This window comes from Sminthopsis crassicaudata, chromosome 1 (assembly GCF_048593235.1).
Source record: "Sminthopsis crassicaudata isolate SCR6 chromosome 1, ASM4859323v1, whole genome shotgun sequence".
Lineage (NCBI taxonomy): Eukaryota > Metazoa > Chordata > Mammalia > Dasyuromorphia > Dasyuridae > Sminthopsis > Sminthopsis crassicaudata.
Window position 1 is genome coordinate 694,796,872 of NC_133617.1, and position 24,769 is coordinate 694,821,640.

Consider the following 24,769-nt stretch of genomic DNA (forward strand, 5'->3'; position numbering starts at 1 on the left):
TATTCTAGCTGTGAAACATCATGTGCCATGGCAGATCCATGACCAATAGTGTTAGAGGGAGAGAAGTAGGGAGAACCGTTTTCTCAATATCTCTCAGATTACACAACAATGATAACATCTATTCTTCCAATATATAATAGAATGTCATTCTTGAGTAGTTCCAGAATATTAAACATGAGAGCTAGTTCAACTTTATTTGTAGTTGGAGCTTCAATCCTGCCACTAGGTGGTACTATTTTGGCTTTGCATTCAGTTGCTTTCCCATCTTAGAGCATGGGGCAGAAGGTGAAGATCTCTTTGAGGTAGGGAGCAGTGCTATTTGCAGATCTGGGTTTATAAATTTGGAGGAGGCAGAAAATAGGGGAAAATGAACCAGTGTCCCGACTTCATGAACATTCCTGTGTGTTCTCCACCCAACCCTATTAATTATGAATCATATCCATAACTATAGTTACAAAAATGAGTATGGGCCAAAGATAGTCCTCAAAGAGCAGGGCCTCATGAAGGAGTTTTATAATAAGGGGGGCTCAGGAATGATGACGGGTGGTGATTGGTGGTGAAAGATGGCGTTGCCCCCAAAAAGGGATTTATTCCAAATATTCTAATTGGTTTATAGTCCTATGTCAGGGAAGTGTTTCCCTACAGGGCCATCTGATCTAGTATATTATATGTAGACTGCAATCATAGGATCCTAAAATATGAGAGCTGTCAGGGTGCACGTCCTTAACAAAATGGTGGGGCTAGATGGATCATGAGTCCTCATAAATATGATTACTCCTACCATTGATTGTTGATAAATATTAGCAGTTGGATTAGCCTTTGGCGCCCTCCAATATCCATTTCTGGACTCTCTCCCTTTACATACCCATCTTATTTTGGGTCTACTTTCCTTTTATTGTTCAAAACCTCCCTTTAAACAACCATTTGAGAATGAAATGTCCATTACCTAGTCTGGCATCCTCATTTTATAGGCAAAGGAACTAAAAAGAGAAGAAATGACCTGGCAGGATTCTAATCAAGGATTCCTAATTCTTGGTCCAGCTTTATTCTGGATGACCTTTTCCCTTCAGATCTCATAAAGTGCTTTTTCCACTTCTACAAAGCATTACTAACAAGAGTGATCTATTATGAAGTGGAATAAACATTGATTTGGAGCCAGATGCTTTGGGATTCAAATTTTGGCTCTGCTCTTTGCTACAGTATAACCTTGGACTTTATTTCTCTGGATGGCACTTTCTTCTTCTAATAAAATGAGAGGATTGAACCTGATGAGGTCAAAGTTTCCTTCTCTAAGTTTTGCTTCCATGATCTTTTATTATTGGTATCTGTGTTTGCACCATAATTTCTTTCCCTCATCTTCCCATTTCCCCCTGTCAAACTCCCTCAGTGTAGAGGGCAGGGAACAATAAGACAACATCTTTTATGACCTTTAGATATTCTCCCATTGCCTATCAATGTACTTTGTACACAATGGGTTACTTTAGAAATATATGTTTCATTTTCACCACATCCTACAATCATAAATTTAGAGCTGAAAGGAATTGTAGAGGTCTTTGTCACTAAGTCTAATCCCCTCACTTTCCATGTAAGGGTGGGGCTTCTTGAGTACTAGAGTAAGTCTGTCAAAACACCCCATCTCACTTAAAGAGAATGATTAGATATTACCCCCTACGATCTTAACCAGATGCCTCAATAGAACCAAAGACTCTCCAACTAAGTGCGAAAATGTCTCTCATAGGCTAAATTTTTTCTCTGAGAGCTAAGTTTTAGATGAAGAATGTTCAAATGGACTGAAGAAATTTGCTAACAGTCTGAATGGATCTTTATAAAATGAAAGGGCTTAGCTAGTAAAGAAACTGAGAAATTTGGGGATAGATGAACATCTTTTGAGAGAAAGAAGAAGGATGCTTGTGAGTAAAACCAATTGCTGGGAGTAGAACACCAGCTTCACTGGCGTTGAAATCCTGCTGCTCCAACCTTAGCATGAGAAGGATATAGGGAACTTTGCAAGTCTGGAGGACTTCCTACCTTTTCATCAGTGTTCTAGCAGAATTCCTGGAATAGCTAAATTCAATAGCTATATCAGGAGCCAAGGACAAAGTAGGCACACAGTCACAGCTCTACAGAGCTCAACAGAAAATACACCATCCGTAAGGTCCAGCAATGGGACTTCTTAGATCTTTGAGATTCTCCTTTCACAAAATGTACTCTCTCACTTGGGCTCGCTTTCCCCTGGATTTTGTATATACTGGTGGGAAAATGTTTTTCAAACTTTGGGGGAAATATTTTATAGAAATTGATCTTTATTTTTTTATTTTTATTTTTTTTAAAGGCATTTCCTCTCCTTCAACCTAGAAACTACACTTTAGTGACATGATTTTCCAGTGAAAGGGGGAGTTGGGATATTTACCCAGTGCTTGCAATACATATAGTTGAGGAAACTGAGGTTGAGAATGTTGAAGCTGCTTGTCCAGGGCCATAAAGCTAGTGAGTATCTGAAGTTGAATTCAAACCCAAGTATTCCCTACTCTAAGACTAGTACTGTGTCCCAGAACAGTCAAATTCAACAGTCCACAGAATTCCCCTCCAATTGTAAAATTGCAAGATAAATAAATAAAATGTAAAATTGGGAAATATTTTACAAAAGAAATTTAAAATGCAATCCAACATTGATAATGTTAATTTGTGGTTTTCTAAATCAACATGTCCAGAGAAAATTGTTTCTGTTAGAATTTGACAGCACTGCTTGTTATCTAATACCTTAGGCTGCCGCTCCCGTGCCATCCCAGTTCCTGGACCCTGGAAAGAAAGCGCCCTGAACCCAAAACTTTCTAATAGGGTCGTGTCCTCCCATGCCAGCTTCCCAACTGTCCCCGGGAGGGAAGTCGGAAGAGCTGAGGGGAGGAGGGGTGAAGCTGGCAGTCCTTGCTGAAGTGGAGAAAGTAGGTGATGACAAAGCAACTGTGAAATAACCAGAAAAATACCCCGAGCGACCCAGCTGGCACTAAGGCTGCCACGTCCACGTGAAGCGTCTCTCCTGCTGGACTGGAGAACAAAAGCAGGGACGGGCAGTGAGCTGACCAGTAGCTCCGAGAGCTCATCAGTCTGTCAGTAAAAGTAGCCTATTGGAGGCGAGGATCCCTCCCTCTTCTTCCATAGGCACCAGAAATAAAAACTGGAAGAGACTCTAGCTTTGTGCTGCTCTCCTAAGTGCTGACCACCACCCTGCACGATGATTTGGGAGGGCGGCCCCTCCTCTGGCTTGGCCATCACCAGGGACTTGGGAGCTTCTCTGAACAGGAGCCAACGAGAACTGAGGAAAACAATGCGCGTGGTGGAAGTGACAATATCCTGGAAGGAAAGAAAGGAAGAAAGTTTGTGGTGAGCAAGGGCCTTAAATCCCTTTCAATTCTTTTGCTGCTTCTTGGCACAGAAAGTGGTCATCTCTAAGCTGTAGGCAGGTTAACATAAGAAAGACACTTTGCAAATTTTAAAGCACTGTATGAATGCCAGCCATTATCATTATTGGTGTTGGTACAGCAATTAGGATTCAGCCACTGTAAAGGGAAAAGATCCATATTTGCAAAGCACAGAGAATGCATGCATTTGGTCCTAAAATTTAACTCTGGAAGCAATATTTGTTTTAGGTGGATGAACATGTATTTAGGTTGTGATGTGGCTTGCAGTCTGCCCTTCATTTTGGAAGAGGACCAGTGACATCATGGGTGATGACTTGACTTTCAGGTGAATTGAATTTAAGCAAGGCAGAGTCAAGCAAAGTTGCCAGCCTTGGGTATAGGCTTGGTTTCAGATTTCTCATCTTCTAATTGTCTTCTCTTCTCTTTTCCTTCCTTCCTTCCTTCCTTCCTTCCTTCCTTCCTTCCTTCCTTCCTTCCTTCCTTCCTTCCTTCCTTCCTTCCTTCCTTCCTTCCTTCCTTCCTTCCTTCCTTCCTTCCTTCCCTCCCCCCCTTCCCTTCCTCCATCCTTCCTCTCTTCTCTTCTTCCTCCCTCTCTTCTCTCCCTTCCTCCTTCCTTCTCTCCTCTCTTTTTGTGTTTTTGTTTCTGTCTTTCTTTCTCTGTCTGTCTCTGCCTGTCTCTCTGTCTCTCTCTTCTCCTCTGTTTCTCTCCCCCACTCTTTCTCCATTTGTGTAATGAGAGGGAGTGATTATGTTTTTCCTAGAGAACTATAGTTGATGGGTTAGTTTTTTAAATTGAAAAACAATGAATTACCATTAACATTGCTCTATACTAAAGACTCTATATCTCTAATAATCCGAGGAGCTGGGGGGGGGGTAGATGTGAGGAGGGAAACTTCTAGAGAGTTTTCTTCAATCTGGCATTTACCTGATATTTTTCATGCTAGATACAGTGATTGAGGGCTAAGAATATGATTGATATTGCCTTTCTTAACTCTGCTTTTTTTTGGCTCTGGGTTTTTACCTTGATGTTGCTTTATTATAACTGAAAAGATAAGCTGATGGTCCAAGATGGTCCTAGAAAGTAAATTGCTCAGAGCACTAGGAAAAATGGAGCTCCTGGTGGGGAGTTTCTGCAGACAGGATCAATGTAGCTGATGATGTGATTTGAAGAATCCAGAGTTGGCCTGACACCCCACAGTATTTTCCTCTCTACCATATAAATGCAATTGATAAATGAAAGTGTTCTCTGAGAGACAAAGCATATTCAACTGGGACCAGTTACTAAAAAACACTTCAGGGTGACTTTGCTTCTCAAGTTTTCTTGCAGAGTGTGACTCTGATACCAGGCAGCTAAGTTTCAGTTAGGAGAGGAAAGTTTTAGAGCCCAAGCTTTTGCCTAGATCAGTAAAATGAAGCAGGGATGAATGATCAATAGTAATGTGGGGGAGGGGGAAGACAGAGTGGAGTGTAGTTGACTTCAAACTGACCTGTATCTTAGTGTTTTCAATGGCTGATCCAGGGAAGAAATCAAATATGGAATTGCCTTAAAACAAGAACAAAGAAGGCTCCATATGCTTTCCTCACTCTTGACTGGGCATTTGGGAGTGAAAGGAGGGAGACTCTTCTAGCTCCTTGGGTCAAGCATGCAAATTGATGCTTTAGGTGAGAAAGAAAAAGGACTCACATTTATAATCTCATAGTATGATTTATACTTCTTATTGGGTAGCTTCCTATCCCACTCATGCTCTCATCACTCTTAGAAAAGGAAAGGAGTGTTCATTAAGGTGTTTGCATAAAATAGTTTTTGAAAATGAATAGTTTAATAAATCATAGATAGTAAAAAGCAAAAGGCTCTTTGTGCATTCCTACTCTCTTCTTTTTAATGTGACAACATTTTCACATTGAACATTCAATTGTGGGGCTTGTAAAATATAAATCTAAACCTAATTTCTCCCAGATTATTTTCTGGTTTTCAAGTAGTTCTTGTTGAAAAGTTCCTTCCAATTCTCTTATCTTACAGACAAGGAAGCAGAGAAGTGAGTGATTTTCCCATAACCACCCAGTTTAGAGTAGAATCAGACAAGGATATTTATGATGATTTGGAATCAAATAACCAAGGTTTGAATTCCAATTCTTCTACTTATTGATTCTGTAACAGGATGGGGTAGAATGGAATTGGATGAGATGGAATGGGATGAGATAGGATAGCCTAGTTAAGATAGAATAGGATAGAGACTAAACCTGTGATTTGATTGATGTCAGGATAAAAGATAAGGAAGTTCCTTTGGCCACAGCAAGTCTATTCATTTCTGCAACATAGACTATTAGAATTGTCTAGTGTACTTGAAGGGTAATTGAATTAGCTGCATGGGGTAACAACTAGTATGTATCAGAGGCAAGTCTTTTATGAGGTCTTTAATAGATTTATCCTCTATTCAGTTTATCAAGCCATCTCTATTTCCTGTGTGATGTTCAGCAAAGCATTCAACCTCTGTGCCTCAGTTGCCTCATTTGTAAGATGCATTTGGACTTTCACCTTCCACTCTGAAGAGCCTATAAGCCAGTATGCTACTCAGTTATGCCCCGGTTTGCAAGGTTATTTTAAAAGTCACAACCAAGTCTACAATGCCGCCACCCTTGTCAGGGATGAGCTGTTCTTTTCAAGTATTGTTACAAGGTTCTGTGTTGAAAATCACAACTCTGTGTAACAAAAAAATGATCTGTTCTTCCAAAGCCTTGCTAGCCCTTGGGTTTGTGTGTTGTGCAGAAAGGTGGGTCACATGCTTTACAGAACAGTTTCCTATTATAGTATAAGCTTGGCAGGGAAGGAGCACGTCATACAGAAAAAAAAAAATTAAAAGAAGGCATTTGGAAAATCTGATATGATAGTTTTCCTAGTTGCTTCAGAAGAAAAGTTAGAAAGCAGAGATAAGCTAAACAATTCCTTTAAATCCCAGAAAACTTTTATCTTCCCTCTGACACTGCTTGGTAGTTGCTGTATGCATGTGATGTATTTACTGGGTCCCTTTGAAATCCATCCTCGTGCTTCTGGACATGGTTCTTTGACTCACCCTATCTACCTGAAATGACGCATGGCCTTCTGTGGGATTTAGCTCTGCCCAGGGAATTTGCACCACCAGACCTAGATGAATGTCCCTGGGAATCTTCCTGCCAAAACCTTAATTCAAGACTTGATTAACAGCAGGATGGAAAATGTTATACTGCTTGTAATAAATGAGCTGGTTCTTAAGGAGCAAGGGGAATTGGCTCTCCCAGGAGATGGGAGTGGTAAGCCCTCACACCTCCAGGTGAAAGGCTCCTCATTCTAAGAGAAAATACTAATTGTTTATTCTCTTTGTAGAGTTTTTCTGTTAAATTTTCACTTACTATCATTGCCTGGTTGACACCAAAATATCTTGCTTACCCTCACTGCTACACAACACCCTTTCTCCTTCCTCCAGACCTTCAAAGTCTCCTTCCACTATTGTCTGAAATGTTTTCTCTCCTTACTCATGCCCTTTGGAAGTTCTACTTCTTTTCAAAATTCAACTGCAATACAAAATAAAGCCCTTTTTGATGCATCTTCCCTCCCAATAGTTAATGCTGCCACCACCCTCAAATTTTTTATATATATATATGCATGTGTGCCCACATCTGTGTATAGTGTTATGCATATATATCATATAGACTGTATAATATATACCATATAAAATTATATATAAAATATATGATTTTAATATATACAGAATTAATTTTATTACATATTATGCAATGTGTACAATATAATATGTAATTCAATATATTTTATTACATTATATGAACTTCAGATATTATGTAATGTGTACAATATAATACAATATTTTATTACATTATATATAAGCATATATAATATTATATATACAATATATAATACTACATGTATATATTGTTGTTTTCCCCCAGAATATAAGCATCCAGAGGCCAGGGATAGTTAGTGCAGTGTCTCATTCACAGCAGATACTTAATAAATATTTAAAGAGGAATTAAAGTGACACTTTCCCTCTCCCCTCTCTATTCTCTGCAATTCTTATTTTCCCATTCTCCATTCAGAGAAAAGAAAGAATCTGAAAAAGTCTGAAATAGATTTTTTTGTGATCTTCTCCAGAATTTAATCATCAATGCAAGGATAATTCTAGGGCAAGAAAGAATGATTCCAGAGGCCTAGCACATCTCCTATAAGCAAGAGACCATGGTGGAGAATTCATCGATATCCTGCTAGTTGTCCAGGAGGATCAAGGGGATCAATAGACCAGGATCAATAGAAAGATAGAAGAGTGAGCACAAACTAAAAGAAGGTCTTTTACCACTTCCTGGAGTAATCCAGTTCTCGACTGACCAGAAGTACAATCTTCCCATAGATATCAGGAAGGCAGATTATGATACTAAGATGTCCATAGGAACAAGAATGTATTCTTGTTTGGACTCTCCATATGACTTTGAGCAAGAAATCCCTCTCTCTCTCTCCCCCTCCCTTTTTCTCTCTCTGTCTCTGTCTGTGTCTCTCTCTCTCTCCCTCTCCCTCTCTGTCTCTATCTGTGTCTCTCTCTCTCTCCCTCTCCCTCTCTCTCTGTCTCTGTCTCTGTCTCTCTCTCTCACATTTTCTGTCTCTGTAAAAATGCTAGGGTTTGTTCACTCCTAAGATTTATTCAGCCTCCAAATTCTCTTCTTAATTTCAGCAGGTATGCTTTGTTTTTTGGAAAATGAAATAATGAAAAGAAAAAAATTTAAACAACTTGATCAAAATGTCTCTTGATAGCCCCTAAAATTGGTAATACAAGGTTCATCCATGTAAAAGGAACAATGTATTATCAATTAGATAAAAAATGAATTTTGTTTTGATCAAAAAATTTTGGGTTATGTATGATTTTCTAGGAAGCAAAACTGTAGCTAGGACTGAGGCAAATAAGGCTTTGCCTCGGGGCAACGAAATATAGAATATATATGTGTGTGTGTGTGTGTGTGTGTGTGTGTGTGTACAATGGTGAGAGCATCCTCCCTGAGAATGCTTCCTCCCCTCACCTCATCCAAAACAGTCTTACTCCATGTGAATTCTTCTCCTGCTTCCCCACCCCAGCTGTGCTTCTGAGCATCTCCTGAGGTTCAGACTCCTTTTTATTATTCCCTTCCTCACTGTGCTTCTAACTCTCCAAAATTTTATTAGCATTACTCAGTTGCATATTTATCTATAACTTCACTCACCCTGGGACATTCCTCCAAATGCTCCTCTTCTCCAATTGGTGAGTTCCTTTAGAAGTGTTTTCTTTTTGGAGACAGACCTGAAGTTATCTTTCATTCCTCTACAAGCTGTGGTCTTCACCACCATGGCCCAAAAAGCTGTCTTCTTATCCTCCCACCTTTTATGTGTTACCTTCTCCTAATAGTGAATAAACCTTTTGAAGATCAGAATTGTTTTCCTTTTTTTTTTTTTTCAATAAGAGCTTTTTATTTTTCAAAAAAAATCTGCAAAGATAGTTTTCGACATTTACTCTTACAAAATCTTGGTTTCCAAATTTTCCTCTCTCCCTTCTCCCCCATTTCCCTAGATAGCAAGTAATCCAAATACATGTTAAATATGTGCAATTCTTCTATACATATTTCCACATTTATCATGCTGCAGAAGAAAAATCAGATCAAAAAGAAAAGAAAAATATAAGAGAGGAAAAAACCTAAGCAAACAATAACAGAAATGGAGAAAATACTATGTTGTGATTTACACTCAGTTCCCACAGTCCTCTCTCTGGATGCAGAGGGCTCTCTCTATGACAAGTCTATTAGAATTGGCCTGAATCATCTCATTGTTGAAAAGAGCCAAGTTCATCACAGTTGATCTTAACTTAATTTTATTGTTGCCGTGTACAATATTCTCCTGGTTCTTCTCACTTTACTTAGCATCAGTTCATGTAAGTCTCTCCAAGCCTCTCTGAAATCCTCCTGCTGATCTTTTCTTATAGAACAACAATATTCCATAACATTCATATACCATAACTTATTCAGCCATTCTCCAGTTGATGGACATCCATTCAGTTTCCAGTTTCTTGCCACCACAAAAAGGGCTGCCACAAACATTTTTGGACATATGGGTCATTTTCCCTTTTTTATGACCTCTTTGGGATACAGATCCAGTACACCACTAGCACCAACCTCCTAATGTTCCTCTCTCTTGTCTCAGATACAAAAATTCCTAGTTATTTATCAGTAGACAATGACACTCAATCACTTCTTATTGGATGAATAGATGAAGCTATTTAGCTTAGCCTGAAGAAGGATATGAGGTAAAGTAATCATATTAGCTAACATTTATCAATAATTTTATTACTTACACAGCACTTTCTTCATAGTAACTGCAAGGTTGGTAGGAGAAGTACCATTATAGACCCATTTGAATAATAATCATTGACATTTATATGGCACTTTAAATTTTGTAAATCATTTTATACATATTGTCTTATTTGAGTCATAAAAAACTCTATGAGGTAGTCCCATCCTAATGTTATTAATGATAGTAATAATTAATATTATTATATTGGTCAAAATTATGATTTCATTAGTGTGAGAACTCCCATTGTGGAAACTCCCTTTACAAATCTAGAGCAGTTATTAATCAATAATTTGTGATCTAAGAGGTTAAATAACTTGCCTATCTCATGATTACACAGTTAATATATTATATTATAGTAAGACCCAAAACAAATGAGATGAGATACAAATGGTCTTTATAGATATGGAAGATAATATTAGTAGCTAAAGTTTTGTGTAGTGGTTTATGGTTTTAAAAAAAAACAATATTATCCCAATAAATTTCTGAAATAATTACTATTTGGCCACTAAATGTATATCATTCTGTATGGTGGACTTCCTGACTCCTAGGCTAGCCCTCCCACTTCCTCTGTTCTCCATTCATGGAGATGATCAGAAAGACTGGCAAGACAAAATGATCTTACCATTGTTACTGGTAAGTGTTAGAGGTGGGTTTCAGACCTGGTTCTGTCTGATCAAGGCCATCACTTGATTGCCCCACAGTGACCACAATGCTGGTCCTGATTTACACCCTTCTGTTGCTTCTTGTATTAGGAGAGGCTTTAATACCCTCTTTAACACCATATGAATCTCTTCCTCATCCACCATACAGAATGATATACAGTTAGTGGCCAAATAGTAATTATTTCAGAAATTTATTGGGATAATATTGTTTTTTTTAAACCATAAACCACTACACAAAACTTTAGCTACTAATATTATCTTCCATATCTATAAAGACCATTTGTATCTCATCTCATTTGTTTTGGGTCTTACTATAATGCCAGAAGCAAGACTCACAGAATCTGTGTCCAGATTATTGTGGATTGTTACCAGTTGCCCAGCTATATTGTGATCTTTTCAGGTTTTGCTGTTTCTAATGCCAGCTTATTATTTAGTTTAGTCCCTGGGACTAGGAGGGCTGAGAGGGTGGAGAGTAGGGAGACAGAAAATCAAGTTGGATCCTTTGATTGTGATATTTTATCAAATATTTTTTTCTAAGAATTACGTTCCCAATAAAGAAACAAGTTTTTATTAAGGTGAAAGATTCATCCAAAGCCATACAGCTGATAAAGAATATTAAGCTGGGACTCTCAGTCCAGATCTTCTGAATACAAGGTCTGTGATCCTTTCTCCACTGCTTTAGTCTGCTTCTTTAAGACCTTAAGCAAGTCACTTAGCCATTCAAGGCTATGGGCAAAACAAACACTTTTTTTTTTTTAAGCTTGAACAAAGAGAGATTGAAGATTCTGTGTGCTGTGAACTTCTAAGAAAGGTGCCAGGGAGAGCTGGATCACATGGTCCCTGAGTGTTCAGCTATCACATTCCAGGAGCTGCTTTTGCTGTTCTGTTATTTGTTTGGGGGTTGCTCATTCCCTCAACAAATATTAACTGGATGTCTATTGTGCACAGCAGTGTGCAATGTGGTCTAATCAGCCATACTTACTGGTGCTATACTGGTAAACAAATATTTTTTCCAATGGTTTTTCCTCAAGTTGAATGCTTCAGTGGGAAATTCTTCTTTCAGCTCTGACTGTGCACAGGGCAACACAGCTGGGGTTGTTTATGGACAGGTTTCCACCTGGCTCTGCAACAGGGCTGAAGCAGGTGGTACAGAGTTGTGGAGGACTGCATTATTCCTTCTTTTAAAACCACAAACAATTTATTCCCCAAAGATTCTGCTCTGCTTTTTTTTTTTTTTTTTTTTTTTTTTAAATAAGTTGCTGTGGCTACAGATCTTTGAGACCTGACATCATTATGAAAAGCTTAATAAGCCTGTTAGGGCTTTCACAGTCTGGATCTAACTTCTCTTTGACCACATACACATAAATACACACATATACACTCATACACATATACACACGTATATACAATACACATATAAATATTAAACATTTCTACACATGCATGTATGCACACACATATGATCAGGGCATTTGGCAAGCTGGCCAGTGCTTCTGGCCCTAAGGATCTGTGGCCCATATGGAAGAGTCCTGGCTAAGGACCAAACACTGCCCACAAAAGCTCAGTCATTTGTCCTTTTACACATGAAGTTCCCTTTAATTGTTTAATCTGATCTCCCTTTTCAGCTTAGACACAGTTCAGTAGAAAAGAGTGCAGGATTTGGAATTCAGGGACCTGGGATCAAATCTTGGAGTTGTCAATTTGTTCTTGTACAATCCTGGGCAATTCGTTCTCGTACAGTCCTTGTACAATTCACTTCCATGGATTTAGGCTGGACTAGATGATCTCTAAAAGTTCCTGTTTCATCTGGTTCCTATGAGTCAAGAGAACTAGTGGTCAGAGCTGCTGACCTTAAGAATCTGCAGTCCATCTCTGAGTCATGTTCAAAACAAGCTAATGGCCACAGCAGAGGATAACAAATCTCATTAAATAGGATAAAGAAAATCATTTAAATGTTTCAGTCATTTTTGTCTATAAGGAAATAAAATGTGTTCATTATAACAATAGCTATAATTAATTACAGTACAATGAATTGTATGCCATATTAGTTATATAATATATAATATACTAATATAATTAATAAGAACTTATGTATGGAAGTAGATAGAAGGTAATCCCATCAAGAAGACATGGTTTCAAATCCTACATTTGACGCATGCTAGCTGCATGACCATGAGCAAGTCATCAGTGTCTCAAATATTATAGGTGCTTAATAAATGTTTATTGGCTGATTGTTATAATGTGTCAGTCTCCCAGGCAATACTCCAAAACTCTGTTACTCATATAAATAAGGAAGGGTATTTCAATAATGGGAATTTCTCCATTCTGATGAAAATAACAATTTCAGATCTTTATATGTGGATTATATAATAGCTAACATTATATAGTACTTACTATGTGCCCAGAATTGTGCTAAGGTCTATATAATTATTACCATGTTGATCCTCATAGTAACCTAGGATGGAGGTGCTGTTATTATCCCCATTTTACAGATAAGTAAACTGAAAGAAATAGATGGTTAAGTGCCATACCCAGGGTCACCAAGCTAGTAAATGGGTCAGGTTGGATTTGAATTCAACTGTCTCAGATTCCACTGAATAGACATTTGTATGCATATACACACACATATAGGTATACACATATATACACATGGTTTAATAATCATTTGTTTATTTATTTTAAAATTTTTATTTGTATTTATTTATTTTTTGCTGAGGTAATTGGGGTTAAGTGACTTGCCCAGGGTCACACAGCTAGGAAGTGTTAAGGATGGATTTGAACTCAGGTCCTCCTGTCTTCAGAGCCTATGCTCTATCTACTGCGCAACCTAGCTGCCCCCCAGTTTAATAATTATAAGTACTAGTAATATAGTACTTTAAGGCTTGCAGAGTTATTTAAATATAATCTGTGTTGAATTCCCATAAGTGTCTTTGAATTTCACTCATATTTAGAATAAAGAAATGTAATTCAGAAGGAATTTTATGTCAACTAATCCCACCTCCTTGTAAGAATCCTTTCTAAAAAATCTCTGATATTGAGGCAACTGAGATACAGCACTGTGCTAATAGGCAGAATAAACTGAGTTCAAATTCAGCCTCATACATGTAATAGCTGTGTGACCTTGGGCACTTAACCTCTATCTCAGTTTCTTCAAATGTAAAATGGGAATAATAATATTGAGGTCCCAGGATTGTGATGTGGGATAATGAGATAATATTTGAAAATGCTTAGCCAGGTACTGGCACATAGAAGATACTATATAAATACTAGCTATTATTATTTCACCTTGAATACTTCCAGTGATGTATTCTCATCACATTGAGAGGTAATTCCTTTTCTTCCTTCATTCAATTCAAATATAGCTTTCACCCATTAGTCCTGGTTCTGATTTCTGCCTCTTCTTTCCAGAACAAGCCTCCACAACTATTGTGTGTGCCCTTAATTTTCTCTTCTCTATGCTAAAGATTCTTCAACCATATGACATGGTTTCCAGACTCATTTAACTCTTGGCCACTCTCCTCAAAACATTCTCTAGTTTGTTAATGCCACTTTTAAATATGGAACTCCAAGTTGAATGCATTATTTTAAATGTGATCTGGTCAAACACAATTTTATCTTCCTTCATCTGAACATTACCACAGCCTGCTATTAATATAGGATTCCTTCAGTTCTGTCCCTGTCTGATGCAATCAAGGTGACTCTGGGATTTTGATCACTATACCAGTAGAATTTAAGCTAGGTAGCCTACTGCTAGTGGGGCAGCCGTTATTGTTGTTGTTTGTTCTTAAGTTCTTGAAGAGGACTATGACATCAGAAGTATGATGCCATGACACACAAGTGAATTGGACTGAAGTAGGGGAGGGTTGCACAAAGCCACTAATCAGGCTCACTTCTCCAGAGCCAGTTGGGTCCAGTGACTAGGTGATGCAGTGGATAGAGGATGGGCTTGGAATCAGGAAGCCTTATCTTCATGTGCTCAAATCTGGCTTCTTACATTAGCTGGGTGACCCTGTGCCAATATCTTAACCTTTTGTGCCTCAGTTTCCTCATCTGTAAAAAATAAGAAGAAAATGGCAAACCACACCAATATTTCTGCCAAGAAAACCCCAAATGAGGTCCTGAAGAGTCCAATAAGACTGGACAATGACAAAAGGTAACTTGATGAGCTGGACCTGGAGTCAAGAAAACCTGAATTAAAATCTAACCCTGTATACTTACTAGTTGTGTGATTCTGGGCAAGTCATTCTAACTCCTCAATTAACTCCTGTAGTCTTGTCTATAAAATAGAGATAATAGTATTTATCTCTCAGGATTGTTGTGAAAATCAAATGAGATAAAGGTAGTTTGTTGTAGTTTGTTTGGCAAACCTCAAAGAAATACAAATATTAGCTAGTGATAGCAAATCTCATTTTGCTACCACTTCATTTGCTACCACTGCTCATTTTGAAACCAGATCTTTTCACTACAAGTCTAAGTTTTTCCTATTATAATACTATGCTAAATCTGAAGAAGCCTGTTAACCCAAAAATTGTCTGAGAAGAATATTTTTTTTTGGCCATAAAAACTAATGAATCTATTTACTAAGGCATGAAAAAAGTTACTATTTCATAGGTAGAAGGAATAATTAGGAAACAGACATTTTGAAGATTTCATGGTTTTTTTTTTTTTTTTTTTTTTTTTTTTACTGGTTAGCTTATGGAAAAGCCTTCAGGAGTTATTCTTATAAACTAAAAACAAGTCATCTCACCTATCCTGAAATTTTTTTTCTGAATCTAAATGGTGGTGTTTACCTTTATTTTCTAGTGACCCATCATCTCTTCATGTCAAAATAATTTTGTTTTTACTCTGCCAGTTGCACATTACTTCCTCTGCACCATATCCCTTTCAAAAGTTTTGAAGGAATTTCATACAAATGCACACACATTTGACAAGAAGTCTTCCATATTTTCCTCTGAATTATTAATAAAAAACATTGAAGAGCACAGAACCAAGGAAGGGGCAGGAGCAAGGATGGGGCACTGTGTGTCATACAGAGAGACCTCCTTCTTGGTGGACAATGAGTCATTAATCAAAACTGGTTGATATTGATTCACAGCAGGAACCCTGGCTCGGTCAATACTTTAATGGCACCTGTAATCAAAGCCTAGGGTCTGACTCATGTTAACAAATCAAACTAGAAATGTAAACAGTATGTCCCACTCTTTTTTCTCCTTGCTGAGGATAGTTGTTATCGATAGTGATAGTTGCTCTAAGTCTATAGTTTATTATTAACTGGCTTTCTTAAAAATCCCAAAGCCAACTTCAATCCATGTTGGTCCCTTCCTAGGGCCCAAAGATGCTCTTTCCAACTTAAGATAAAATTTGGGTGTAAAGGGTGAAGGGAAAAGTGAGGGTGGGATGGTAAAAGGAAGGGTGTTTTGTTTGGCTTCCCTGCTGGATACTTTTTACCTACAACTCTGGGGATTTTGAAATAATTGAAACACACCAGGATGACTATAATGGAGGTCAAGGAAAATCAGTTAGGCAGGAGGCAGATGGTGAGCCTTCCATTCCTTCTTCATTACCGCTTCCTCACCTTTCCCATTGCCCAAAGGGTGGAGGGACCAACAGTCGGAGCAAGGGGGAGGGGGAATGAATTGGGAAATGGGTCATAAAATTTGAAGACATTCAAACACCCACTGGCTATAAAAGCCATCTTATGCTTAGTTCTAATTGTCACTGAGGCAACGTGATTCATTCCCGGCTGGGTTTTTTTTTCCTCTGCTCATGAGATTAGGTGGTGTCCGGGAGGAAGGGATTGAAAAAGACAGATCTCCAGCCTTTTTTCACCCTTCACCTCTGAGTCTCGGATTGGGAGGGAGAGGAGCCAGGGCCTCATTTCTCTGTGTTCACACTCAAATCCAAGGGGCTGAATATCTGATTTATGAGTCTTGGGAAGGATGAAAAGACGATAGTTTGAGAAGCAAAAAAGACACATAAGAGAAAGATACGCTACAAGTCTTAAAGAGGGATTTATTCTCTGCCATGTCTGGAATTATCTCCAGAGGATTCAGTTGAATCCTGGAGAGATGATACTCTGGGTCATGTGGAAATGGGGTCGGGGAGAGGGGTTCTTGCTGGATTCCTGCCTCGAGGATTTTGTGAGAGAGTGCAGAAACCCTGAGGTCCAAACAAGACACATTTCTCCTAGTCAGATTTTGATAGGCAACCTGTTGTAGTCCAGAAATATCACTGAGCTTGGAGTTAGAAACATGAGTTTAAATTCCGCCTTCACCACTTACTAGGTGACAAGTCCGCACGGAGCCTCAGTTTTCTCATCTATAAAATGGAGATTAATAACTTTTTCTACCTACCTCATCGTTTTTCAAGGAAGAAGGTATTAAAGTAAGAACACTCCACAAATGCAAACTACCTTTATTCCAGACACTTCCGGCGCTTTCTCACCTTCTGTTTCCAGGGACCTGTGCAGAAAAGAGGTGCTTTGGTTAGGGTAGGTCCAGGCGCAGCCCTGGGCTGGCAGAAGAGGGGCTACGCAGAACGCCACGATAGTGCCTCGCCAGGGCTGGGATGTTAAATCTCCCAGGCTCACAGCTCGGCTCCCTCTCGGGTGGTCCTTTCTCCCGGTGCCGGAGCAAGCCTTCCCTCCTTCAGTCCTCCCCCGGCGCAGGCCCCAGGCGCTGTCCGAAAGCTGAAAGACACCACCGCTGGAAGCTCCGGGAGGGAGCATCCCAGTCCCGGAGCGCTGCCCCACCCCGCCCCGCCTCCCGCCCAGCGGGAATTGCCCAGCCTCCCAGGCTGTGGCTCAGCCCTCCCGTCTCCAACCTTGGCCTGATTACTGACCGCTCCAGGAGCGAGAAAGAGCTCTGGGACCCCGGCTGCGGGTATTCCCTACTCCCCCAGCCCCGTTCCCTGCTCGCGCCAGGGTGCTGCGGCGCCAGGGTCTTGCCCGAATCTTGACCCCGGGCCGCGGGAGGGTGCGCGGCGCCGGAGCTGGTGGCCCTGCCGCCGGAGGTGTCCGGGCCCCGGGGCCCTAGGCTCCCGTTCGGGTCTCGGGCAGCGACGGGCGGGGGAGGGACGACGCACGCACACACCCGCGCGCACACATACGGTCACACACATCAAACCGCACTCACACACTCGCGCGCGCACACGCACACACACGCCCGCACACTCACACTCGCTTTCTCGCTTTCACACTCACACATCCCTCTCCAGCTCTGGCTCTCACACCCATAGAGACAGAAAGCGGCACTTTGCAAAACTCCACTCCGCGCCAGGTGGAAGAGCCCGCGGCAGAGGCGGCGGGTCCCGGGCGCCGCCGGCCCGGCGGGTGCACACCTCGCTCCGGGCTGGAGCCCCCTCAGCCTCCGCCCCCTGTGTCCCACTCCCGCTGACGGGCTCGCGCCGCTCCTGGGGCTGCCTGCGGCGGCGGGAGCAGCAGCAGCAGCAGCAGCAGCGGGAGAGGCAGCGGCGGTGCCTTCATGGGGGCATCTGCAGGCTAGTCGCTAAGCCCCAGGCTCCCGGAGGAGGAAGGACCAGAGGGAGAGGAGAGAGGGACGAGGGAGAGCGCGCGCTGAAGAGCGGAGCCGCGGGCAGGCAGGCGGGGAGCGAGCCGCGCAGCCGGACTCCTCCCTCCCCTCCGCCGCCGCCGAGGCAGCAGCAGCAGTAGTTGCCTCCTCCCTGGACCGAGGGACCGAAGCTCAGCGTCGAGCAATGGCGGCCCGGAGCGGGAGCCGGAGCCCCAGCTCCTTGGCGCCTTCGCCGCCGCCCCTGCCTCCGCCCCGGCCCCTGCGCGCCCTAGCTTGAGAAGCAGCCGGGGCAACCGGAGGGCTCCGCCGGGGAGGGGCGGCTTTAGCCCCGACCGGACTCCTCTCCCGGGTCCTTTCTCCCCTACCCCTTCAAGTTCCTCGCTCCCCGACGCGTGGCCTCCCTGCTCGAGGGCAGAAAGTGGAGAACAGCCTTGCCCCCGGGGGCTCGCCCGCCCGCCGCTCCCCAGCCTTCCGCCTGCCCTCCGGCCCCAGGGCGGCCAGGGCGGGAGGGGTGGGGCGGCGCGGCGGCGGCGGCGCGGCCATGGAGAGTCCGGCAGAGAACCCGAGCAAGGCGGCGGAGTATCTGAAGGAGCTGAACCGAATCATCGAGGCTCAGCAGGAGCTGCTGGAGCGGCAGCGGCGGCGGATCGAGGAGCTGGAGCAGCAAGTGGCGCGGCTGTACCGGGAAAACGCCTGTCTGCAGGAGGAGCACCAGCGGCACCTGGCCTCCTGCCGCCTCGGGGCCCCCGCGCAGCCCGGACCCCCTTCCGCGCACCCTCCCGCGCCGCCCCTCGGGGCCATCCTGGAGAACGTCCGCCACGAAAAGTAAGCCGGCTGGGACCGAGGCGGGCGCGGGAGCCGAGGGCTCGGCGCCGGGGGCGGCCGGGCTGGGTGGCGGGGAGCGGAGGCCGGAGGAGCACTTGGTTGCCATCCCGCCGCCCCGGTGGCGCACCCGAGAGTTTGCGCCCTCAAAGTTATCGGAGGGTTGGGAGGTTCGCCAGGAATCTTTGGACGGGATAGTCAAGGCGACGAGGCGTTTAGGGGCTAGATCAGTGATCTGGGGCAAAAGAAAGGGCGACTTTTTGGAGCCCCGAGAGTCCTTGCTTAGCTACTCGCGTCTACAAGGCTGGCTGCCTCGGCCCCTCTCGGCGCTCGCTCCCCAGCGCCGGCGGGCGGGCTGTGGGGCTGTGAAGGGAACTTACCAGGCTCCTATCTTTTTTTTTTTTTTTTTTTTTTTTTTTTTTTTTTTTTTTTTTTTTTGCAGTATAGTGGAGCTGGAGATGTGGAGGGACAAGGCTGAGATGGGCTGGAGGGAAAGGAAAGTGGTGCTCTTCTCTAAGAAGTGTTTTTGTGCCTCTGGAGGCTCCGTCCTCTCCTGCCCCCGCTCGTCTTGCCTCCCCGGGTGGGATTTGGGACTCGTGATGTTCTGGGGGTGCACCTGGAATTCAGCCAGGGGGAGTTGGGTTTTTTCCTCTTCCCTCCCCTCAAATACTGGCCGGAACTTCTAACCCTATTAGTGTGGACTGGCTCAGGATCCAGGTTGTCTTCCTTCTATGCTGAGGGGGAAGTAGGGGTGGAGTAGAGAAAGGTAGGGCGGTTAGACCGGTCCCAGCATCTCTTTCCTCTTTAGGGTGGGCAGATGCTAATCCTCTGTTTCATGAATACAAAGCCAAGGCCACTTCTCCTACCTGCCGGTCTCCTACCTCTCAGATACTGGGGGGAATAGGGTGGAGATCTTCCAGCCCACCTGGCTAGGATATCCTTTTTTGTGAACTACTGGATGCTCGTTAATGGAAAACTGGCTAAATTTAGGCTGAGAGGAAATAGTTCCTGCCCCTCAGGCTCCAGCCGAGGACCCTAATGCACCTCCCTCCCTCCATCCCACCACTGGCTGCCTGGATGAGTCACCCCTCTCTGGAGAGGGGATCTATAAGCACTATCTCCCTTTTCCGAAGGCCCTGGGGAACTGAGTGCGGAGGCCATAGCTTTGTCCCAAACCTCCCTGTTCCCTGGCGTCCACTCGACTGACTACCCCAATGAAATTCAAGGGTGTCAGTTTTTCTTCTGCTGCTCCCCTGAACCAAGAGCGCCTCCTAACCTGAAATAGCAGATTTTCTGGTTTTGAGACAGAGAGAGAACGAGAGAGACAGAGACAAAGAAAGAGACAGAGAGAGAGAGAGAGACAGAGAGAGAGAGAGACAGAGACAGAGACAAAGACAGAGACAAAGAGAGACAGAGAGACAGAGACAGAGAGAGACAGAGACAGAGAGAGATAGAGACAGAGAGAGACAGAGAGAGACAGAGAGAGAGACAGAGAGACAGAGAAAGAGACAGAAAGAGAGATAGACAGAGAGAGAGACAGACAGAGAGAGAGAGACAGAGAGAGAGAGAGAGAGAGAGAGAGAGAGAGAGAGAGAGTTTTTTTGTTTGTTTGTTTGTTTTCTAAGGCTGGGAGCCATCTGCCCTGGGCGGGCTCTTTTGGGGTGAAGAGATAGCGGCAGAATAACTGGATTCCAGAGCAGGCCCTGGTATAACACCCCCCTACACACACACACCAATTTCTTGGTTCCTGTAGCTACAGCTCCCATTTCTCTGCCTCTTTGTCCAATCTCCTTAGCACTCCTAGGCCGAGTCAGAGACTGGACAAAACTCCTGCCATAATCCAATGCCAGCTTTTCTTCAGTGAGACCTTCCTTTTGGATTGGAGCTAGTAAAGACTAGAAGTGGGGCGGGCTAAGGTCTGGGAAATTCAAGTGGGGTAGAGGTGGACTTCCCTTCCCTAAGCTATATGAGGGTAGTCCAAAGTGGTTGGGAGAAAAGAGCTATACTTGACTCTGAAATGTGGAGTTCTTCACTCATTTTGCCTGGGACTGTCAGAATTCTTCCCTTCTGACAGGTTTCCTTTCTCTTTTTCTCTTTTCCTTTCCCACTCAGTTCCTGTTACTGCTTGGGCCAGATTGGGAGAGTAGATTCAAGCAGAGATGAAAGATAGGATAGGAATCCTGTATTCTCCTTGGCATCCAGCTTCCAGTTTAAAGCAGAAGCTTAGGATCTCCCAACCTATCCCCCAGTTTTTGTTACATGGGTCCCTTTGTCCCCAAAGCAGTGATCTTTCCCTCCAGGGCCTTCTATTTTCTTCTTGCTAGTGCTGAAATCCCAGTTTGGACTATTTCCTTTTCCTTCATTCTGGTTTTTTTCCCTTGTAGCTTCCAAAAGGAATAGGGTTCTTATGCTTCAGTATCCTGAAGTATTCCTCAGGTCTTAATTCTTAGAGGGAACTGCCAGCTCCTGTTGAGTTGGAAACAGAGATCCTTGCGGATCAGCTTTCCCCAACCCAGATATATTTTTGCTGTGCCTCAATCTTCCTTTAAGTCAAGTGAAACAGCATCAGGCTTAACTTCTCAGCTAGCTGAGATGGGAGCTGGATAGGTACAAACACAAAGTGCTGGAGGGGAGAGTTTGAGGAAGAGATGACATGATTAGGTGACTACTTCAAGAGAGGAGCTCTCACTGAAGAACTGAGCAGGTTGTTCTGGGGAAGAAACTACCTTCTTAGAGATTATAGGCACTTGGAGAAGACCAAATTTACTTCTAAATGCTTCTAAGTTTAACTCTGTTGTTGGAGAGATAACAAAGTAAGAACCCTAGAATTTTGGCACCAGAAGGACCTTTAGAAATCACTGAGGTGAAGTGGATAGAGTGCTAAGCCTAGAGTTAGGAAGACCTGAGTTAAAATTTGACCTCATATTCTTATGACCTGGGTGACCCTGGGCAAGTCATGTAACCCTGTTTGCCCCAGTTTACTCATCCGTAAAATGAGCTGGAGAAGGAAATGGCAATACACCCCAGTATCTTTGCCAAGAAAACTCTAAATGGGGTCACCCAAATGAAAGGACTGAAGAAGTGCAGTCCTCCTTTCTTTATACACAAGAAAACAGAAATGCAGAGAATATGTGAACAGATTAATGTTACATTGTATTGATCAATCCAAACCAGAATCAAGGTTTCCAAACTTATAATTCAGTGCCCTTTCCACAGAACCATGCTGCAGCAAAATGGAGTGTTATAAGTGTTGGTCATGGAGTCAGAAGATTGTGATATACTGGGTAGGTAACTTGGGAAAGTCACTTAATACCATTGTGCCTCAGTTTCCCCTTATGTAAAGTGGGGATAGTAATAATTGTACCTATTCACCTCAGGAAAGCATTTTACAAAATTTAAAATGACATGCAAATAGAAGATATTGTTACTGTTTTTATTATTTCCATTCTCCATTTTCTTCCCTTTCCTGAAATCCAGATCTAGAGAATAGGGAGTCAGCATACAAAGACTCTGATGCAGGAAAGGACACCTATCCCCGGGTTACCTTAAATCCTACTAGGAATCAAGGAATAGCTAGCATAGGCTGTTAGGAGGGGTATTTCTGTTTGTTGTATATTGTGATGTTTCACAGAGTCGTAACTCTCAGGTGAAAGTGGGGTAGAGAGGAAAAAACCCTCTGTTAATCAAGGGAGTCAGGATACTGGGAAGAAAAACTGAAGAGAAGTATTAGGTTCCTGACTTTCATCTAGGAAGAATAATCAAAACATATTATCACATGGAGAAATATTCAGCTGAGCAATGCAGAGGTCATCATTCTGATGGAATGATACTTTTTCTTAGCCCTTTCCCATAACCCTTTTCATAAGCTATCTCCCATAGCCTCCAGAGAGATTGGCAAGTACCTTTGTGTGCCCACAGCCCTTTCTCCATATTGCCAGATGAAAGGAAAAAAATAGGATTTTCAGAAGAAAGCTTCTAGGAGTTTAGAGCCTGCCCAGGAGATGGAATTGGAATTACAGGAAAACCACCTTGTTGTTTTCATAGGAAACAGTGACACATGTTGGTTGGTAAATGCCTCGCAACACAATCTCCAGGGATCGATTTTTCTTCAAAAATCACCCTTGGTAACCAAGTGGCAAACTTTGCTGAGGGAAAGGAATTGTCACTTTCCAAATAGAATTTATAACTGTCATCATCAGTAACTAATTGCTGTTCCCATATTTAGTCCACATTTTTCCTTAGAAGGTGCTGGGGTTGGAACTGTGGATTTGTGAAAAACTGCATTTCTGATGCAAGCTGAGAATCCATTGGGTCAGTCATGCTGAAACCTGCTTCTCTTGGTTCAGGAACAGTCAGCAAAAATAAAATCAGGTTCAGAATAAACAAAATGTGGCTGCTAGTTTGTTGTCAGGTTTTCTATGAGGTGTAATGAACCAGTATATTAACAATAACAATTGGTGCTCATCAAGGGAAAAAGCACTAGTCTCATTTTCAGTAGCTCCGTTTCATTTAACATCTCACTGGTGAGAGGCCCTGCTGAAATACACAATACTGAGTCTCCAGCTCCAGAGAAACTGTCAGGCGTGGAACAGTGACAATAGATCCCCAGGCTGGACCCCTAATGTTTTTCCTCCAAGTCAGGTATTCCCAGAGAATTCTTGAGACAAATAGTCATAAGAAAGTATGCTCTGCACCCCAAATAGGTTCTGAAATCTCTTGCCTCCTAGCTTTCCATAATAATAGATTAAATGGGTTTTTTGAATTGCAACTGATATATACACATCATTTTTGTTGCCCATATATACTTTAATGAAGTGTTGCAGAATGTTACCTGATTTCTCATTTAAAAAATAAGAGTTAGATTGAAGCATCCATTATTGCTCATGATGGAGTAGTGTTGGACTTGGAATCACAAGAGACCTGAGTTCCAGTTTCACTTGTGATAATTACCAGCAATGGCAAGTAACAGAACTTCACTGAGTCCTAAGAAAAAAGAAGCAAACAAACAAAAAACTCAACCCCCCCCCAAAACCCCCAACCCAACCCAGCACTTCTCTTTCAGGACTGTTGTGATGATCAAGAGAGCTAAGACATGGAAAGTGTTTTATAATCCTTACAACCCTGTAAAAATGACAGCTATCTTTACAACTACTAAAAAATACTGACAAATGGGATTTTGGCTAAAGTCTATGGTCTGATAATTGATCTCTAAACACTAAACCTATTGATGGTGAGCAAAATGGGTTTTTTGAATTGCAATTGATATATACACATCATTTTTGTTGTCCATATATACTTTAATGAATGTTGCAGAATGTCCCTGATTTTCTCATTTAAAAAATAAGTCAGATTACTTAATCTTTAAAGTTCATTCTAGCTTAAAATCTAATGATTTCATGATCTTAGTACCCTGAGAGTTAAAAGTAACCAGATTTCATAGTTGATTTAACTGATAATAATGAATAATTACTGGATATAGAGCTTAGTACCATATACTATGGAGGGAGACAAAAGGAATAGAAAGCAGAACCCCTTTCTTTCAGGTACTTACCATCTAGTTGGGGTGACCAAATACTCATAAGCACTGATCCCTCTTCCCTCTTCATCAAGATGATTGAGATATGCCTCTACAGATCAGTTTATGTTTGGTAAAATTGGGTATAGTGCAACTTTAATAAGATTATTATAGCACAATCAAGCTACATAACTGAGAAGAAAAAATGAGTTCCATGTTTCCATCCATTACAAGAAAATCTGTACTTAAACTTTTTGAGGGTAATAAGAACATTCAAGTATATGCATAGTGTTTACATTTACTTGATGGCTTAGCAGGATGATGAAAAATCGCTGCTTAACCCTACTTCTGAATATTTATGCTCTTTCCACCCTTTCTTAGGAGGATTACCACTGTAGAAGTAAATATGAAATTACCTAGTTGGATTCCTAGTTGGATTCAATGATGTGGTCATTCCTCAGATT

General features: G+C 42.1%; 1 protein-coding gene and 1 long non-coding RNA gene across 4 annotated transcripts in view; one reads left to right on the forward strand and one right to left on the reverse strand.

Annotated features, from left to right (window-relative positions):
* Positions 1-1,226: 1,226 nt before the first annotated feature.
* Positions 1,227-17,461, reverse strand: LOC141551726 (uncharacterized). The gene is made up of 3 exons (XR_012484943.1): positions 17,280-17,461; positions 16,884-17,127; positions 1,227-3,351 (listed from the first exon to the last, which is right to left on the reverse strand). It is a non-coding gene; the product is annotated as an uncharacterized LOC141551726 (long non-coding RNA).
* A 681-nt stretch (positions 17,462-18,142) lies between these two features.
* Positions 18,143-24,769, forward strand: part of IQSEC1 (IQ motif and Sec7 domain ArfGEF 1) — a 740,816-nt gene continuing 734,189 nt past the window's right edge. For 2 of the 3 annotated variants that reach the window (XM_074283678.1, XM_074283680.1), the window contains exon 1: positions 18,143-18,793. In XM_074283678.1, coding sequence (XP_074139779.1) covers positions 18,510-18,793 — 284 coding nt within the window. In that variant the 5' untranslated portion in view covers positions 18,143-18,509. The remainder of the gene's footprint in view (positions 18,794-24,769) is intronic. The other variant, XM_074283685.1, reaches the window with a different exon arrangement.